The sequence below is a fragment of the Bufo bufo genome, chromosome 2 (assembly GCF_905171765.1).
Source record: "Bufo bufo chromosome 2, aBufBuf1.1, whole genome shotgun sequence".
NCBI lineage: Eukaryota > Metazoa > Chordata > Amphibia > Anura > Bufonidae > Bufo > Bufo bufo.
Window position 1 is genome coordinate 694,086,927 of NC_053390.1, and position 20,898 is coordinate 694,107,824.

Consider the following 20,898-nt stretch of genomic DNA (forward strand, 5'->3'; position numbering starts at 1 on the left):
CCTTTTCGATGGGTCCCAGTTCCAGCAGCGCAGCTTCCATCTCTGCTGCTTCTGGTCCATTGCATGTCACAGCTGAGGCCAGTGTCATACTTTGGTCCAACAGGGACTGGAAGCATCAGAGATGGCAGTCACAGCACTGGAACCGGGACCCGTTGAAATGTTGTGGTTTGTGTTTTTTATGAAGCATTACACAGTCAATGGGTGGTGAATATAATGCATGTACCATACATGCTGGGTCCTGGTTCTTTAACTCTGAGTCTGCTTATGATGAGAGCTTTGTTCTGGTCTGTCCAAGTCAACAAAAGAGACAACAGAGAGCAACCTCGATAAAACTAACTGGTGGTGGTCCGACTACTGGTACCCCCCACATATCACAAGAATGGGGGGGGGAAGCATTGTTCTCGTCCTAATGGAATGGCAAGCCAAGCATGCGCTCTGCTGCTCTATTTATTCTCTGGGGGACTGACTCCTGGCACCCCCACTGCTCAGCTGTTCAAAGAGCCTGCAGCACTCCGGTCCCTTCCGGGCCCATGTCACATGCCTAGGCGCAGCTCAGTTCCATTCAAGTGAATAGGCCTGAGCTTTAGTTTCAAGCACAGCCGCTGTACTTGGTAAGCTGTGAGCAGGTCACAGCACTCACCAGAATGATGTGGCCTCTTCAAACAGCTGATCATCGGTGGTGCTAGGTGTTGGTTCTCCATCGATCTGATATTGATGTCAAATCCTCAGACAACCTCTTTAATAATTTTTATTTCTTTACTCAAGGAACGCATCAGATTGTCAAGAAAAAGTTCGAACTTTTCAGGATTTGGATGTCTGCTCCGCCAAGTTCAGTTTCTCTAGAGCAGAGAGTGAAGTTAAGAAGCAGGGCAGTCGCATGGTCTGTGATGTGCTCCTTGATCAGGCAGTGCTGCCTGGAGTTGGTAACATTATTAAAAATGAAGCTCTTTTTGACAGTGCCCTTCATCCAGCAGTCCAGGTACCGTGTATTGTTCTCTCACATTCATCATGCCAGTGTTCTGTCCTGTGGTTATTGATTAAAGCGGATGTGCAGGCAGTATATAATGATGATCTGTCCTCAGCAAAGGTCATCAATATCTGATGACTGGTGCTGGACCCCTGCCACCGAGGCAGCGCTCCATTCGAGCGCTGGTTCCTGATAATTACACTACACATCGTCTCCCTTGCGTAGTGTTTTGGAGTGAGTGTCATTGTACTGCACTTCTGAAACCACGGGCGATGTAATGAAGAGGAAGTAGCTGGGTGTCGGACCCCCGCCAATCTGATATTGATGACCTATTCTGAGGATAGTTCACCAATGTAAACAACCCCTTTAACCCCTTAGGGACCCATGACGTACCGGTACGGCATGGTTCCCAAGTCCTTAAGGACCCATGACTAGTGTTGAGCGAACAGTTCGAGCATAGTTCGGGTCCGTACCGAATTTTGGGGTGTTCGTGACACGGACCCGAACCCGAACTTTTTCGTAAAAGTTCGGGTTCGTCGTTCGGCATGTATTTTGGCGCATTTTGAAAGGCTGCAAAGCAGCCAATCAACATGCATCATACTACTTGCCCTAAGATGCCATCGCAGCCATGCCTACTATTGGCAAGGCTGTGATTGGCCAAGTGCAGCATGTGACTCAGCCTCTTTATAAGCTTGTGCGCACGTCGGGACGTGCTCACTCCCGATGTGAATAGAACAGGGATAGACGCAGCTGATGCTAGGGCGAGAATAGGCAGGGATAATTGAATAACTGGAAGCAAATTTCTCTCCTCCACCTGTGATTCATCTGAACAACTGCAGCTGAGCTGCTTTTTTGATAGGGATTGGCTATTTTTAGAGTGGCCAGAGTGATTTTTCCATCCACATGTACCTGGGCTGACCGCCGGCCGCCATTTTGCGACTTGTAGTGCTGCAGCAGAAGCTGCCACAGTGTGCATTCCAAAGCTCCAAACAAGTCAGACATCTACACCTGGGATTCAGACCAATAGCGATTTAGCAGCACAGTCCAAGGCTATTTTTTTTAAAGGTTGTGCAGACCATTTTGTGGCACATGTTACTGGGCTGATAGGCGGCGGCCATCTTGGGACTAGTGCTGCAGCACAATCTCTCCCAACGTCCATTAATCACTTGTAATAGTGGTCTGTGCCATAGAAATCCTACATCAGGGACTTGGGTGTGCTTGTGTCACCCCTACTAATACCAGTCCACCTGTAATCCATACAGTGAAAAGCCATAAAGTATTCCAGTGAGGGAATTTTTTTTTTATTTAAAAAAGGCCAAGTTAGTTTATCTGGCGTTCAATATACTAGATACAGTTAGGCCTGCGTTTCATACATCTGGAATTAGCAAACTAATGTGCTGGGGTTGGGAAAACATATATGTACCCATACTAGAATCTGTCAAAGAAAGCGGTACTCACATATAACAGTCATTCCATCTGTAATCCATACAGTCAAAAGACTGAAAGTATTCCAGTGAGGGAATTTTTTTTATTTAAAAAAAAGGCCAAGTTAGTTTATCTGGCGTTCAATATACTAGATACAGTTAGGCCTGCGTTTCATACATCTGGAATTAGCAAACTAATGTGCTGGGGTTGGGAAAACATATATGTACCCATACTAGAATCTGTCAAAGAAAGCGGTACTCACATATAACAGTCATTCCATCTGTAATCCATACAGTCAAAAGACTGAAAGTATTCCAGTGAGGGAATTTTTTTTATTTAAAAAAAAGGCCAAGTTAGTTTATCTGGCGTTCAATATACTAGATACAGTTAGGCCTGCGTTTCATACATCTGGAATTAGCAAACTAATGTGCTGGGGTTGGGAAAACATATATGTACCCATACTAGAATCTGTCAAAGAAAGCGGTACTCACATATAACAGTCATTCCATCTGTAATCCATACAGTCAAAAGACTGAAAGTATTCCAGTGAGGGAATTTTTTTTATTTAAAAAAGGCCAAGTTAGTTTATCTGGCGTTCAATATACTAGATACAGTTAGGCCTGCGTTTCATACATCTGGAATTAGCAAACTAATTTGCTGGGGTTGGGAAAACATATATGTACCCATACTAGAATCTGTCAAAGAAAGCGGTACTCGCATATAACAGTCATTCCATCTGTAATCCATACAGTCAAAAGACTGAAAGTATTCCAGTGAGGGAATTTTTTTAATTTAAAAAAGGCCAAGTTAGTTTATCTGGCGTTCAATATACTAGATACAGTTAGGCCTGCGTTTCATACATCTGGAATTAGCAAACTAATGTGCTGGGGTTGGGAAAACATATATGTACCCATACTAGAATCTGTCAAAGAAAGCGGTACTCACATATAACAGTCATTCCATCTGTAATCCATACAGTCAAAAGACTGAAAGTATTCCAGTGAGGGAATTTTTTTTATTTAAAAAAGGCCAAGTTAGTTTATCTGGCGTTCAATATACTAGATACAGTTAGGCCTGCGTTTCATACATCTGGAATTAGCAAACTAATTTGCTGGGGTTGGGAAAACATATATGTACCCATACTAGAATCTGTCAAAGAAAGCGGTACTCACATATAACAGTCATTCCATCTGTAATCCATACAGTCAAAAGACTGAAAGTATTCCAGTGAGGGAATTTTTTTTATTTAAAAAAGGCCAAGTTAGTTTATCTGGCGTTCAATATACTAGATACAGTTAGGCCTGCGTTTCATACATCTGGAATTAGCAAACTAATGTGCTGGGGTTGGGAAAACATATATGTACCCATACTAGAATCTGTCAAAGAAAGCGGTACTCACATATAACAGTCATTCCATCTGTAATCCATACAGTCAAAAGACTGAAAGTATTCCAGTGAGGGGATTTTGCTTATAAAAAATAATATATTTCATTGTGGTGCGAGTTGAATCGCAACAATGAAGAAAAATACTATTAAGGGACGAGGACGCGGTCGTGGTGGTGTCCGTGGAGCCTCTAATGCTGGTAGAGGACGTGGCCGTTCGGCCCCAGGCGCACACAGTAGGGAACGAACTCCCTCAACTAGCCGGCAGAATGTACCGCAATATCTCGTGGGGCACAATGCCGCTCTTAGGATGGTAAGGCCTGAGCAGGTACAGGCATTAATCGATTGGGTGGCCGACAGTGCTTCCAGCACGTTCACCACATGGTCTTCCACCCAGTCTTCTGCGGAAAGCGCACAGGTGGCACCTGAAAACCAAGCCCATCAGTCTGTCACATCACCCCCAAGCATATCAGGGAAACGGTCTGAGCCACAAGTTATGCAGCAGTCTCTTCTTCTGTTTGAAGACTCTGCTTCCAGGGTTTCCCAGGGGCGTCCACCTAGCCCTTCCCCAGTGGAGGAAGACATACCATGCACTGACGCACAACCACTTATGTCTCCAGATGAAGAGGACATGGGAATACCACCACAGCAGAGTCACCGACTCTCTGATGATGACGAAACACAGGTGCCCACTGCCGCGTCTTTTTGCAGTGTGCAGACTGAACAGGAGGAGGTCAGGGAGGGAGACTGGGTGGAAGACGATGCAGAGGACGATGAGGTCTTAGACCCCACATGGACTGAAGGTCGTGGCGATGACTTTCACAGTTCAGAGGAAGAGGTAGTGGTGAGACTGAGACAACAGCGAAGCCAAAGAGGGAGCAGGGGGCCAAAGCAGACGAGCCGCCGCCCCCAGAGTTCGCCTGCTACTGGACATCGCCAACAGGGACCCAGCCCCACAAAGGCAGCTTCAAAGAGTTCCCTGGCATGGCACTTCTTTAAACAATGTCCTACCGACAAGACCCGAGTGACTTGCACGCTCTGCCATCAGAGCCTGAGGCGAGGCATTAACGTTCTGAACCTCAGCACAACCTGCATGACCAGGCATCTACATGCAAAGCATGAACTGCAGTGGGGTACACACCTTAAAAACCAGGCACTCGCTGAGGCTCCCCCTGCTCCCTCTACCGCTGCTGCCTCGGCTTCCGCCTCGAGAGGAATGTTGCCACCTGCCGAGCAGCAAACAGAGGATGTGCCACCGACACCACCACCACCGCCACCGTCAACTAGCGTCTCCACTATATCACACAGCAGCGTTCAGCTCTCAATATCTCAAACCTTAGAGAGGAAGCGCAAATTCCCCCCGAGTCACCCTCGAGCCCTTGGCCTGAACGCCAGCATTTCTAAACTGCTGGCCTTTGAAATGCTGTCATTCCGGCTGGTGGACACAGACAGCTTCAAACAGCTGATGGCCATGGCTGTCCCGCAGTATGTGGTTCCCAGCCGCCACTACTTCTCCAAGACAGCCGTGCCTTCCCTGCACATGCAAGTGTCCGATAAAATCAAGTGTGCACTGCGCAACGCCATTTGTGGCAAGGTCCACCTAACCACAGATACGTGGACCAGTAAGCACGGCCAGGGACGCTATATCTCACTAACTGCACACTGGATGAATGTAGTGGCGGCTGGGCCCCCGGCGGACAGTTCCTTGGCGCACGTCCTTCCGCCCCCTAGGATCGCAGGGCATCATTCTCTGCCTCCTGTAGCCTCCTCCTCCTACTCGGCTTCCTCCTCCACTGCTTCCACCAGCTCATCCGGTCAGCCACACACCTTCACCACCAACTTCAGCACAGCCCGGGGTAAACGTCAGAAGGCCATTCTGAAACTCATATGTTTGGGGGACAGGCCCCACACCGCACAGGAGTTGTGGCGGGGTATTGAACAACAGACCGACGAGTGGTTTCTGCCGGTGGGCCTCAAGCCAGGCCTGGTGGTATGCGATAATGGGCGAAATCTCGTGGCAGCTCTGGGACTAGCCGGTTTGACGCACATCCCTTGCCTGGCGCATGTGCTGAACTTGGTGGTGCAGAGGTTCATTCACCACTACCCCAACATGTCAGAGCTGCTGCATAAAGTGCGGGCCGTCTGTGCGCGCTTCCGCCGTTCACATCCTGCCGCTGCTCGCCTGTCTGCGCTACAGCGGAACTTCGGCATTCCCGCTCACCGCCTCATATGCGACGTGCCCACCCGGTGGAACTCCACCTTGCACATGCTGGAGAGACTGTGCGAGCAGCAGCAGGCCATAGTGGAGTTTCAGCTGCAGCACGCTCGCGTCAGTCGTACTGCCGAACAGCACCACTTCACCACCAATGATTGGGCCTCCATGCGAGACCTGTGTGCCCTGCTGCGCTGTTTCGAGTACTCCACCAACATGGCCAGTGGCGATGACACTGTTATCAGCGTTACAATACCACTTCTATGTCTCCTTGAGAAAACACTTAGGGCAATGATGTTAGAGGAGGTGGCCCAGGTGGAGGAGGAGGAGGAGGAGGATGAGGGCTCGTTTCTAACACTTTCGGGCCAGTCTGTTCGAAGTGGCTCAGAGGGAGGTTTGTTTAAGCAGCAGAGGACAGGTTCACAAGTCGCCAGCCAAGGCACTGTACTGGAGGACGAGGAGGAGGAGGAGGTGGAGGGGGACGAGGATGACGCAAGTTCACAGCGGGGTGGCAGCCCAGGCCCATCACTGGTGCGTGGCTGGGGGGATACGGTGGACGATGACGATACGCCTCCCACAGAGGACAGCTTGTCCTTACCCATGGGTAGCCTGGCCCACATGAGCGAATATATGCTCCAATGCCTGCGCAACGACAGCAGAGTTGCCCACGTTTAACGTGTGCAGACTACTGGGTGGCCACCCTGCTGGATCCCCGGTATAAAGACAATGTGCCCACTTTAATTCCTGAACTGGAGCGCGACCGTAAGATGCGCGAGTACAAGCGTACGCAGATAGAGGCGCTCTTGAGAGCATTCCCACATGTCACAGGGGAACAGGTGGAAGGTGAAGGCAGAGGAGTGGCAAGAGGTCGCCAACGCAGCTGTGTCACGGCCAGCTCATCTGAGGGCAGGGTTAGCATGGCAGAAATGTGGAAAAGTTTTGTCTCCACGCCACAGCTATCTGCACCGACACCTGATACGGAACGTGTTAGCAGGAGGCAGCATTTCACTAACATGGTTGAACAGTATGTCTGCACACCCCTCCACATCCTGACGGATGGTTCGGCCCCATTCAACTACTGGGTTTCGAAATTGTCCACGTGGCCAGAGTTAGCATGTTATGCCTTGGAGGTGCTTTCCTGCCCGGCGGCCAGCGTTTTATCTGAACGCGTATTCAGCACGGCAGGGGGCGTCATTACTGACAAGCGCAGCCGCCTGTCCACAGCCAACGTGGACAAGCTGACCTTCATAAAGATGAACCAGGCATGGATCCCACAGGACCTGTCCCTCCCTTGTGCAGAGTAGTCCTTATTAACTGCCTAAAACATGTCTTGTTGTGCTACGGGCCACTTCTTTATTTGATACAAATTTTATGAAACCCACAGTTGAATGAAACTCTTCTCTGTCTGGGCGCCGGGGCCTAACCAGATGAAAGTGGCCGGTTAAACTAACGGGTGACATGAAGCCATAACCTCTGCCATGCTACCTCTGTCTTCTGTCTGGGTGCTGAGGCCTAAGTCAAATAAAGCGGTCTTCTGCTGTGCTGGGGGATATGAAGCTAATCTCTGACCTCTCTCCTCTGTCTGGGTCCAAAGGCCTAAATCACTGAAAGAGGCCTTCTCCTGTGGTGTGTGATATGATGCCAGAATATGTGCTGTGGGGCCTCTCTCCTCTTCCTGGGTGCAGGGGTCAAATAAACTAAATTGTGGCCTACTCCTGTGGTGGCTGATATGATGCCAGAATATGTGCTGTGGTGCCTCTCTCCTCTTCCTGGGTGCAGGGGTCAAAGTAACTAAATGGTGGCTTCTCCTGTGGTGGCTGATATGATGCCAGAATATGTGCTGTGGGGCCTCTGTCCTCTTCCTGGGTGCAGGGGTCAAAGTAACTCAATGGTGGCTTCTCCTGTGGTGGCTGATATGATGCCAGAATATGTGCTGTGGTGCCTCTCTCCTCTTCCTGGGTGCAGGGGTCAAAGTAACTAAATGGTGGCTTCTCCTGTGGTGGCTGATATGATGCCAGAATATGTGCTGTGGGGCCTCTCTCCTCTTCCTGGGTGCAGGGGTCAAAGTAACTAAATGGTGGCTTCTCCTGTGGTGGCTGATATGATGCCAGAATATGTGCTGTGGGGCCTCTCTCCTCTTCCTGGGTGCAGGGGTCAAAGTAACTCAATGGTGGCTTCTCCTGTGGTGGTTAGTATGATGCCAGAATATGTGCTGTGGGGCCTCTCTCCTCTTCCTGGGTGCAGGGGTCAAAGTAACTAAATGGTGGCTTCTCCTGTGGTGGCTGATATGATGCCAGAATATGTGCTGTGGTGCCTCTCTCCTCTTCCTGGGTGCAGGGGTCAAAGTAACTCAATGGTGGCTTCTCCTGTGGTGGTTAGTATGATGCCAGAATATGTGCTGTGGTGCCTCTCTCCTCTTCCTGGGTGCAGGGGTCAAAGTAACTAAATGGTGGCTTCTCCTGTGGTGGCTGATATGATGCCAGAATATGTGCTGTGGTGCCTCTCTCCTCTTCCTGGGTGCGGGGGTCAAAGTAACTCAATGGTGGCTTCTCCTGTGGTGGCTGATATGATGCCAGAATATGTGCTGTGGGGCCTCTCTCCTCTTCCTGGGTGCAGGGGTCAAAGTAACTCAATGGTGGCTTCTCCTGTGCTGATTGATATAAAGCTGATGGTTGTGCCATCTGACATGGTTGCCAGGGTCTTATTCAATGGGGGCCTACTCCTGTGGTGGGTGATCTAAATGCCTGATTCTCTGCTGTGAAACCTCTCTCCTCCGTCTGGGTGTAGGGGTCAAAGTCTTTCAAAGTCGCCTTCTCCTGTGCTGATTGATATGAAGCTGATGGTTGTGCCATCTGACATGGTTGCCGGGGTCCCATTAAATTGTGGCCTACTCCTGTGGTGGTTGATATGATGCCTGATTCTCTGATGTGGAACCTCTCTCCTCTGTTTGGGTGAAGGGGTCAAAGTAACTAAATGGTGGCTTCTCCTGTGGTGGCTGATATGATGCCAGAATATGTGCTGTGGGGCCTCTCTCCTCTTCCTGGGTGCAGGGGTCAAAGTAACTCAATGGTGGCTTCTCCTGTGGTGGCTGATATGATGCCAGAATATGTGCTGTGGTGCCTCTCTCCTCTTCCTGGGTGCGGGGGTCAAAGTAACTCAATGGTGGCTTCTCCTGTGGTGGCTGATATGATGCCAGAATATGTGCTGTGGTGCCTCTCTCCTCTTCCTGGGTGCGGGGGTCAAAGTAACTCAATGGTGGCTTCTCCTGTGGTGGCTGATATGATGCCAGAATATGTGCTGTGGTGCCTCTCTCCTCTTCCTGGGTGCGGGGGTCAAAGTAACTCAATGGTGGCTTCTCCTGTGGTGGCTGATATGATGCCAGAATATGTGCTGTGGTGCCTCTCTCCTCTTCCTGGGTGCGGGGGTCAAAGTAACTCAATGGTGGCTTCTCCTGTGGTGGCTGATATGATGCCAGAATATGTGCTGTGGTGCCTCTCTCCTCTTCCTGGGTGCAGGGGTCAAAGTAACTAAATGGTGGCTTCTCCTGTGGTGGTTGATATGATGCCTGATTCTCTGCTGTGAAACCTCTCTCCTCCGTCTGGGTGTAGGGGTCAAAGTCTTTCAAAGTCGCCTTCTCCTGTGCTGATTGATATGAAGCTGATGGTTGTGCCATCTGACATGGTTGCCGGGGTCCCATTAAATTGGGGCCTACTCCTGTGGTGGGTGATCTAAATGCCTGATTCTCTGCTGTGTAACCTCTCTCCTCCGTCTGGGTGTAGGGGTCAAAGTAACTAAATGGTGGCCTACTCCTGTGGTGGGTGATATGATGCCTGGTTCTCTGCTGTGGGACCTCTCTCCTTTGTCTGGGTGCTGTGGTCAAAATAATAGTAAGTGACCTTCTCCATTGGTGGGTGACTTGAAGCCTGATTCTGTGCTATGGGACCTCACTCCAATTAATATTGTTTAATTTTTATTTATTTTATGTTAACTCATCATTTCCCTATCTACATTTGTTTGCAGGGGATTTAACTACATTTTGCTGCCTTTTGCAGCCCTCTAGCCCTTTCCGGGTGTGTTTTACAGCCTTTTTAGTGCCCAAAAGTTCGGGTCCCCATTGACTTCTATGGGGTTCGGGTTCGGGGTGAAGTTCGGGTCGAGTTCGGATCCCGAACCCGAACATTTTTCGAAAGTTCGGCCGAACTCGTCGAACCCGAACATCCAGGTCTTCGCTCAACTCTACCCATGACGTACCAGTACGTCATCTATAGTTCCGATCACCGCCGCCCGGCGGGCGGTGATCGGAACACGGTGCCTGCTCAATTCAGACCTGCGGTTTGCGGCTTTTACCTGGTGCGGTGCCATGGGGTCCCCATGGGGCTGTGGGGGGGACCCGATGGCATGGAAGGCAGCGCAATGCCTTCCTGAGGCATCTGCGCTGCCTTCCGGTGAAGAGCCTGTGAGATCCAGCCCCCTGGATCTCACAGGCCGGAAGCTGTCTGAGTAATACACACAGTATTACTCATACAGCCAATGCATTCCAATACAGAAGTATTGGAATGCATTGTAAAGGATTAGACCCCCCCCAAAAGGTCAAGTCCCAAAATGGGACAAAAAATAAAGTAAAAAAAAAAGTGGGGAAAAAAAAGTTTTCCCCAAAAAAATTACGTTTCAAGTAAAAATAAACAAAAACGTCATTTTCCCCAAATAAAGTAAAAAAAAAAATTGGTAAGAAGTAGGGGGAAAAAAAAAGTATACATATTAGGTATCGCCGCGTCCGTATCGACCCGCTCTATAAACATATCACATGACCTAACCCCTCAGATGAACACCATAAAAAATAAAAACTGTGCTAAATAAACCATTTTTTGTCATCTTACATCACAAAAAGTGTAATAGCAAGCGATCAAAAAGTCACACGCACCCCAAAATAGTGCCAATAAAACCGTCATCTCATCCCGCAAAAATCATACCCTACCCAAGGTAATCACCCAAAAACTGAAAGAATTATGGCTCTCACTGTGGAAACACTAAAACATGATTATTTTTTTTTGCTTCAATAAAGAAATCGTGTAAAACTTACATAAATAAAAAAAAAAGTATACATATTAGGTATCGCCGCATCCGTGACAACCTGGTCTATAAAAATATCACATGATCTAACCTGTCAGAGGAATGTTGTAAATAACAAAAAATAAAAACGTTGCCAAAACATCGCTTTCTTGTTATCTTGCCTCACAAAGTGTAATATAGAGCAACCAAAAATCATATGTACCCTAAACTAGTACCAACAATACTGCCACCCTATCCCGTAGTTTCTAAAATGGGGCCACTTTTTTGGAGTTTCTACTCTAGGAATGCATCAGGGGGGCTTCAAATGGGACATGGTGTAAAAAAAAAAAAACAGTCCAGCAAAATCTGCCTTCCAAAAACCGTATGGCATTCCTTTCCTTCTGCACCCTGCCGTGTGCCCGTACAGTAGTTTACGACCACATATGGGGTGTTTCTGTAAACTGCAGAATCGGGGCCATAAATATTGAGTTTGGTTTGGCTGTTAACCCTTGCTTTGTAACTGGAAAAAATATATTAAAATGGAAAATCTGCCAAAAAAGTGAAATTTTGAAATTGTATCTCTATTTTCCATTAATTCTTGTGGAACACCTAAAGTGTTAACGACGTTTGTAAAATCAGTTTTGAATACCTTGAGGGGTTTAGTTTATAGAATTGGGTAATTTGGGTGGTTTCTATTATGTAAGCCTCGCAAAGTGACTTCAGACCTGAACTGGTCCCTAAAAATTGGGTTTTTGAAAATTTCAGAAAACTTCTAAGCCTTGTAACATGATCCAAACATGAAGTAGACATATGGGGAATGTAAAGTAATAACTATTTTTGGAGGTATTACTATGTATTATAGAAGTAGAGAAATTTAAACTTGGAAATTAGCAATTTTTGACAAATATTTGGTAAATTTGGTATTTTTTTTATAAATAAAAAAGAATTTTTTTTACTTCATTTTACCAGTGTCATGAAGTACAATATGTGACAAAAAAACAATCTCAGAATGGCCTGGATAAGTCAAAGCGTTTTAAAGTTATCACCACATAAAGTGACAGTGGTCAGATTTGCAAAAATTGTCCTGGTCCTGAAGGTGAAAATGAGCCCGATCCTTAAGTGGTTAAAGGATAACTGTCACATTTAGACCAAAATTTTCATTTTCAGATATGTAGTTACTAATAACAGGATATTCCCAAATCAATAACTATTAGACTTACTTACCCCATATTTAATAAGATTCAGCCCTTAGCAACCAGTTTGCACAAAACTACAATCTCACTCGCTTGTTAAGATGGCCGCCGATGCCCTCACTACCTACAATGCATTCAGCTCCTCTCATGAACGAGCTGCTGCACCTCAACCAATCGGAGCTCTCCCCACTTAATCACGCCCCCCTCCTCCTTCCATCACATACACTCCGATCTGATGGTATATTCTAACCTGGAGGCGTTCCCATGGTGATGGGGGCGCACATCTGACAGGGCGCTGCCATCCGCGGCACCCGAGGGGTTAATTGCGCGACGGCAGCTTCCTGTCAGAGGTTGGGTGCCTTCTACAATGTTTACATTGGTGGGCAGTGCGCCCCCCCTCCTCCCCAGTAAAGGGACACTGACAGGCCGTTAGAGCATATAAAGTGACATATATTCTTCTATTGGTCTTAATATGCTCAATTAAACTATACCATTATCACCCCTCGCTGCCTTTCCTTTACTTATAAAAAGTGTTTATCAATATGCACATTACCTTACTTTGTGCCCAAGGGGCCGTCTCCTAGTGCCGCCCAGCTCATTAGTATTCACTGCACTGGGCGGCTTTTTTTTCTCCCGAAGCAGTGAAATCCCGCGCATGCCCAGTACCATCTTCCTGGCATCAGCCTCATCTTGTCGCTCCGTACCTTCACCGGATGAGGTCCCCGACACCCTCCAGCTCCAGTAGAAGTAAAGGAAAAGCAGCAAGGGGTGATAATGGTATAGTTTAATTAAGCATATTAAGACCAATAGAAGAATATAAGTCACTTTATATGCTCTAACGGCCTGTCAGTGTCCCTTTACTGGGGAGGAGGGGGGGCGCACTGCCCACCAATGTAAACATTGTAGAAGGCACCCGACCTCTGACAGGGAGCTGCCGTCCGTGCAAATTAACCCCTCGGGTGACGCGGATGGAAGCGCCCTGTCGGAGGTGCGTCCCCTTCACCATGGGAATGCCTCCAGGTTAGAATATACCATCGGATTTGAGTTTTCACGATCTCGCTGAGATCGTAAAAAATCTGATCCGATGGTATACTCTAACTCCAGGCAAGCGTCCCAGTCACCATGGGAACTGCTGGGGATTAGAATATACCATCGGATCTCGGGCGGGACTCACCGAGACTCGGCTGTACAGCGCTCTCACTTCCGGGAATGGATGTGCGCACGCACGTAGCACGGCAGCCTGCTCGTGCGTCTCCCATCCTCCAGCGCAGCCAACCGATAGACGGACCTCTACTAGCAATGCAGTTTTAGGGTAAGGTGAGAATAGGCGCTATGGGAGACAAATTTAATGATTTCAAGGGTTTAGGAAGAATTAATATAAAATTTGAAGATGGCCACTAAGGTGATACTAATCACCTTTTATCAAAATATGGAAAAAAATAATATAATTAAATAAAGAATAATCTTATCATTGAGATCCAATATGCTGAAATTATTTTCATTAAGCTTATTAAAGAGGACCTTTCATCAGTTTTGACATGGGCTAATTATGGTATTACCTTGTAGGGCGGCCCCCACTGATGCCATGGGTGTTTTTTTGTTTTTTTTATCGGCCCTCGCCGATCTGATATGAATGACCTATCATGCGGATAGGTCATCAATAATAAAATCCCAGAAATCTCCTTTAATGTTGGAAAGATTAAAAAAGCCTTCTCTTGTGTGTCCTTTTTATGTTACAGGCTGGTCTGCTAACAGACAAGCAAATAAGCCATCTGGTCAAAATGACGCGGGACTTCACTCTTCTGTTTTATAAGGTAATTTAGTGGGGCTAAAGATAAGTTCAGCATTTAAGCTGAAGCTACATGGAGACGTTTTATTGAGACGTTCCAGTTTTATCAAGTGGCAGCTTCGGTCCACAGGAGTTGCATGCAGCTCAATGATTCCTCTGGACTGTACGTTTAGGACTCGTGCACGTGGCCGTGTCTGTATTGTCTGCAAACCACAGATCTGCATACTTTCCGTGTGCTCTTCACATTTTTCTCACTCCCATTACTAGAAATGACTATTCTCGTCCACAATATGGACAAGAATGGGACATGTTCTGTTTGCGGAACAGACCTACAGATATGGACAGCACATGCATGTTTTGTGGACCCATAGAAATGAATGAATCCAAGTGTTATCCGCAAAATATGTGGATCCGTTGTGGATGCAAAATTCTGTCGTGAGCATCAGGCCTTGTTCATAAAAGTATGTCTTGTCTTTGCAGTGTCGAAAGAATGGCTCGCCTCTCTACAAACACTACAAAGTGTACAAAAAACCTTGCTGTAGTCAGTGTGGTACGAAAATCACAGTGTGCCGTCTGGGAGAAGACAACAGAATGACCTACTTTTGCTCAAATTGTCAAAAGGATAAACCTGAACAGGTTGATCTAAGGTACAGAATAGTCTTAGCTTCAACTGAGTGTTGTAACTATCACTTACAGAAGGGTTCCACTGATGTGATTTTTCTTGACCAAAAAATAGGCTGAAAACACAAATTAAAGGGAACCTGTCAGCGGGAAAAACCACCCCAAACCACAAGCGGTACCTTGAAGTAGCCAGCAGTTTGTTTCTAATGATCATGTTCTTCCTGCAGTCAGATGCGGTAAAAGCAGGAAAAAACGTTCTTTTATACCCTGCGCGCACTATTTTCCAGTCATGCTTCAAGTGAAGGTAACCGCGCCTCCTTCGCCTGTGACTGACCGCGCTTATGCATAAGAGTTTAGCTGGCTTTGCCAAACAGCCAGCTGTCGGTCTCAGGGAAGGGGGCGCAGTTACCTTGACTTGAAGCAAGGAGGCCGCTGCCCCCTGCCCCCTGGACTTCAAGCATTACTGGAAAATAGCGCGTGCAGGGGATAAAAAAAACCCCCCGCATCTGACTGCAGAAAGAAAATGATCATTAGAAACACACTGCCGGCTACTTCAAGGTACTGCTTTCGGTTTGGGGTGGTTTTTCCCGCTGACGGGTTCCCTTTAAAATGTCATATTCCCACTACTCCTGATGAGGAAAACTTCTGACAAATATTAAATTATATATATACATATACATTATTATACTTTAAAGAAAAAATGTGTGAACTAGTGTTAGGGACCACTCAATAGAGGCGACCTTGACGTGGTGAGTGGCTTATTACGCTTTGGCCAAAATGTACACCAATGCCTCATCCAGCATGGAGGCAGGGCAGAATGCTGGATATAGAGTGCTATCACATTTGTATTCTCCGATTATTATACTTTAGTACTCCACTTATTTATTTTTTATCCAATAGTAAATTGCCAAAAAGAAATAGTATTCTTGGATGGATGTATAAACAAGACTCACAAGACCATGTGGCCAAGAGTGAAGAAGAGCACTGGGCCTGTGGAGTGTGCACTCTCATAAATAAACCATCAGACCAGAAATGTGATGCATGCCTCACTACTAGACCGGAAGGTATGTGCAATCTTATTGCATACAGAATGCAGATTTCTGCTTTGTAGCTACTGAATGTTGAGGCAGAAGTTCCTGTTTGCATCGGCTATATTTTACATCCACCAGTTGCTGCAGGGAAAATGTCTGTCTACCTTTTCCTGGATTAAGGGGATACTATATTTCCTTATGGAGAGCACCTAAATGGCGTGAGAAGTCTTATAGGCCAGGCAACGCTCCTCTGGCATGCCAGGAAGAGGGTATGTAAATTAGCTCTTAATAAGCTCTGCCTTTAATGCCACCTATAAGGCCTCTTGCACACAAACGTATTTTCTTTCCATTTCCGTTCGTTTTTGTTTTTTTGTGGACCGTATGCGGAACCATTCACTTCAATGGGTCCACAGAAAAAACGGAAGTTACTCCGTGTGCATTCCGTTTCCATATGTCTGTATTTCCGTTCCGCAAAAAAAAATAGAACATGTCCTATTGTCTGCATTACAGACAAGGATAGTGCTGTTCTGGGATTTTGATACTCTGAATAGGTCATCAGTATCTGATCTGTGGGGTCCGACACCCGGTACCCCCGCCGATCAGCTGTTTGAGAAGGCACCGGCCCTCCTGTGAGCGCTGCTGCTTTCTCTAAGCTTCCCAAGCACAGTACTGTACATTGTATAGCGGTTGTGTTTGGTATTGCAGCCCAGACCATTCATTTGAATGGGGCTGAGCTGCTCCTAGTCCGCGTGACACATGAGCGTGTCATCACTGGCCTAGGAAAAGCTGTGAGAAGGCTGCAGAAGCGCCGGTGCCTTCTCAAACAGCTGATCAGCGGGGAGCACGGGTGTCAGATCACCACCAATCAGATACATCAGTATCAAAATCCAGAAAAAAACCTTTAATTCACATAGTGTTAAAGGGGAATTTAGCACTGTGTTAACTACCAGAAGACTAAGGCCTCTTTCAGACGGGCGTTACGGGAAAAGGTGCGGGTGCGTTACGGGAACTCCCGCGATTTTTCCGCGCGAGTGCAAAACATTGTAATGTGTTTTGCACTCGCTTGAGAAAAATCACGCATGTTTGGTACCCGAAGCTTGGGATCGGTGTTCTGTAGATTGTATTATTTTCCCTTATAACATGGTTATAAGGGAAAATAATAGCATTCTTAATACAGAATGCATAGTAAAATAGCGCTGGAGGGATTAAAATTTTTTTACTCGCCTTAATCCACTTGTTCGCGCAGCCCGGCATCTGTTCTGTCTTTAACTGTGAGCAATAGGACCTTTTTATGTCACTGCGTTCATCACATGATCCATTACCATGGTGATGGATCATGTGATGAGCGTAGTGACATCATCAAAGGTCCTATTGCTCACAGTTAAAGACAGAAGAGATGCCGGGCTGCGCGAACAAGTGGATTAAGGTGAGTTAAATTTATTTTATTTTTTTTAACCCCTCCAGCGCTATTTTACTATGCATTCTGTATTCAGAATGTTATAAGGGAAAATAATAATGATCGGGTCTCCATCCCGATCGTCTCCTAGCAACCGTGCATGAAAATCGCACCGCATCTGCAACTGCTTGCGGATGCTTGCGATTTTCACGCAACCCCATTCACTTCTATGGGGCCTGCGTTGAGTGAAAAACGCACAAAATAGAGCATGCTGCAATTTTCACGCAACGCACAAGTGATGCGTGAAAATCACTGCTCATGTGAACAGCCCCATAGAAATGAATGGGTCGGTATTCAGTGCGGGTGCAATGCGTTCACCTCACGCATCGCATCCGCGCGGAATACTCGCCCGTGTGAAAGGGGCCTTAGAGACAGAGCTTGCTAAGAGCTCATCTGCATACCATCTTCCCAGAATTCCAGAGGAGCGTTGTCTGGCTTATAAGGCTCTTCACACTGTTTAGGTGCTCTCCATAAGGAGAGATATTATCCTGCGAATCCTGACCTAAGCCTCTCACCCAGTTTAGCCAGTGCTCTCTGCTCTGCACTTATGAGGGACAATTACCCTGAAACAGCTGTCTGCAGATGAGATGCTGGCTTATTTATTACCCAAATCATGTCTCAAGGCCTATTTAAAGGGTTGAACACTGACTTATAGGATAGCTGCCTGACATCTGGTATCATCAGAGACTAAGAGCTCATTTAAATGGATTTTCCTGGGAAATTCATGTGTTTGACAACCTGAGGCAACCAGCTGACTGCTCTTGGGAGTCATTGTGTCTGAGACAATCAACTTTAGTGATTTAAATGGCTAAGGCTAGTTTCAGACAAGCGTGTTCATACCGCAGATCCTAGATCTGTAGTCGATCCGTTCAAATACTTCAATGTTAATGCTGTTTCTGTACAGCAGGCATGCTCAACCTGCGGCCCTCCAGCTGTTGTAAAACTACAACTCCCACAATGCCCTGCTGTAGGCTGTTCGGACATGCTGGGAGTTGTAGTTTTGCAACAGCAGCATTAAAATGTATTGGCTCCGTGGAGCAAAACTATGTCTCACCCGAAGTCAGGCGAGACTTCAGTGACTTACTACTGTATTCATATCAATTTAAATCATATAAAAAAAAATTAGAATAGGAATTAAAGTTGACTTTGGTACCTAGGTACCAGCCAAAGGTACCAAAGACCACTTTGAATTCCTTGAAAATTGATTTTAAATACGCAGATAGGAATACTGTAGTAATTCACTGAAGTCTCGTGCAACTTTGGGCAAGACACAGTTTGGCTCCATGGAGCCAATACATTTTTATGCTGAACAGAAACGGCATTAACATCGAAGTATATGAAGGAATCGACTTTGGATCTATGATCGGTAGGTCGACTTGCTCAAGCCTAGCGGATACTTTGAGAAAGTAACTTATTTGGCTCTGCCAATAATATAACATTGCTCAATGAAGTGAGAGAAGAGGAGAATGTTTCCAGCAATATCACTTCTTCTTACACCACCTGTTGTGGACAAAACTACAACTTTTGTCCGTTTTTATGCAGGAGGTTGAATATTCATTGTGGTATGCTTGTTTGTTATATTTTTAGGACATTTCAATCTTTCTCTTTTTTTCCCAAGCTCCAACACATTCAGCCAATGACGTTGACGCTTATGACTCGGATCTGATTAAATATCCATGTAATAATTTTGGAAAACTACTGGCTGAAGTGAAGATTAATAGAAAGACGGCTTTTGGATTCACAACATTGGTACTGAGTGATTTCAGTGCAGAAAGTAATTTGTATAAAGAACAGCAAGGCAAATGTGTCTCTCCTGGAGGTATCGGTTACAACAACATACACATGATATCCAGTAAGAGAAGAAGCAGTGAAAATGAAGAGCGGACAGAGTCTCCGAATACTGTGAATGGAAGAACACATTCATTCACACCGCTACAGAAGAAGCAGAAGACTGAACACATCACAACAAGTAACGCAAGCTCCTCTATGAGGTAAGGCTCAGTAGACCTTGGGGGAGAGTGACTGTAATAGAAATATCATGTATTAAACATGGCTGCAGTGATTGAGATCAGGGATACTCTAAGCTTGGTCTGTTCACACTTTGGATGCCTTGGTCATTGCATCATGTAAGTGGTTAGACAGGGGGAAAGGGCTCCCTCTTTCACTCCATTGGGACCCCCACAACACTTCACAAATAGTTGATGGGATTCCAGGGCAGCCACAGGGCCTTAAGAAGGTCCCCAGGTCTGCCTACTTTCTATTCCTTTTTGGCCTGTAGATATGTGTATATATGGTTAAACCAGATTGCTATTCCTCACCTTGTACATCTGTGCTATGCCAGGATACTTGGAACACTTCAAAAATTCCCCACCGAAAATCATTGTAACATAACCTAACTTTAACTTTCATCTCGCAGCCAAACGTTCTGTGGTTCTACTAAACCAAGCTTGGTTCACCTTAGGGTTATCTGTCAATCTTAGGGTACTTTCACACTTGCGGCAGTGGAATCCGGAACTGCCTGCCGGATCCGTCAAAACGTATGCCAACTGATGGCATTTGTAAGACTGATCAGGATCCTGATCCGTCTTACAAATGCATGGAAATGTCGGATCCGTCTTTCCGGTGTCATCTGGAAAAACGGATCTGGCATTTATTTTTTCAATTTTTTTTTCGGTCCGAGCATGCGCAGACCGAAAGGACAGATCCGGCATTGCGGTATTTTAAATGCCGGGTCCGGCACTTATACATTCCTATGGAAAAAAATGCCGGCATTCCTGCAAGTGTTCCAGATTTTTGGCCGGAGATGAAACCGTAGCACGCTGCGGTATTATCTCCGTCCTGAACAGGCAAAAAGACTGAACTGAAGACATCCTGATGCGTCCTGAACGGATTGCTCTCCATTCAGAATGCATGGGGATAAAACTGATCAGTTCTTTTCTGGTATAGAGCCCCTAGGACGGAACTCAGTGCCGGAAAAGAAAAACGCTAGTGTGAAAGTACCCTAAGTTTGATAAAGTAGAATTGCACGAGGTCTGATTCTTGAGGCTGAATTGTAGGGGTATACTCAACTAAACATTTGTGGCCATAAGTCTCCAACAAGTTCCACCTCTAGGACCTTTGTGGAGAACGCGCTCCTACATTCACTTCTATGGGATCAATCAAGCTGTCATTCATTCTCCCGCTGAGATGTGGTCACTATACTAGGCAGGTCAAGGCACATAGGGGCAAGTCCTGGAGGTGGGTTTGTGTACCTCTCAGACAGTTATGGCAGATGTAGATGCGCTTTAAAGGGAATAATAAAAAGGGCTTCACGGGAAATCACAGTTGTCTTGGGCAGTGGCTAAATGCCATGACCAGGAGAACATTAAATGCATGGAAAGTACATTTGCTTCCTCTTTTTTTTTTTTTTTTTTTCTGTTCAGTAAATGATTTTTTTTAAAGCTGAGAAAACATTAAAAGAATAAAATAAGAAATAAAAACCTGTCAAGTGTTGATTCGTTCACCCACTGTGATCCTTGTTAACTCAATTTCCCTGCACACATCTCCTTCAGTGGCATTAGAAGAACGTGGCTCTATAATTGCCTTCTAGAAATGTCACTTTGTTTTTCCTGTGACAGAACCTCAGAAAAGTGATTTAAATATTATTCCATCAGTACAAACACTCCTTGTATAGGTATCATTTATTCATGCCACTGTTATGAGCTGCAGCTACATATTTAAACTATTGTGTGCATTTGCGACCAACATTGATGAAAAATAAATGAACTGTTCC

The 20,898-nt window shown here is 46.2% G+C and overlaps 1 protein-coding gene across 3 annotated transcripts in view; it reads left to right on the forward strand.

Annotated features, from left to right (window-relative positions):
• The window catches only part of NEIL3 (nei like DNA glycosylase 3), a 54,898-nt gene that overhangs the window by 23,605 nt on the left and 10,395 nt on the right, over positions 1-20,898 (forward strand). For all 3 annotated transcript variants that reach the window (XM_040420530.1, XM_040420531.1, XM_040420532.1), the window contains 5 exons: positions 766-979; positions 13,969-14,043; positions 14,499-14,665; positions 15,540-15,703; positions 18,745-19,117. In XM_040420530.1, the coding sequence (XP_040276464.1) occupies positions 766-979; positions 13,969-14,043; positions 14,499-14,665; positions 15,540-15,703; positions 18,745-19,117 (993 nt within the window). The remainder of the gene's footprint in view (positions 1-765; positions 980-13,968; positions 14,044-14,498; positions 14,666-15,539; positions 15,704-18,744; positions 19,118-20,898) is intronic.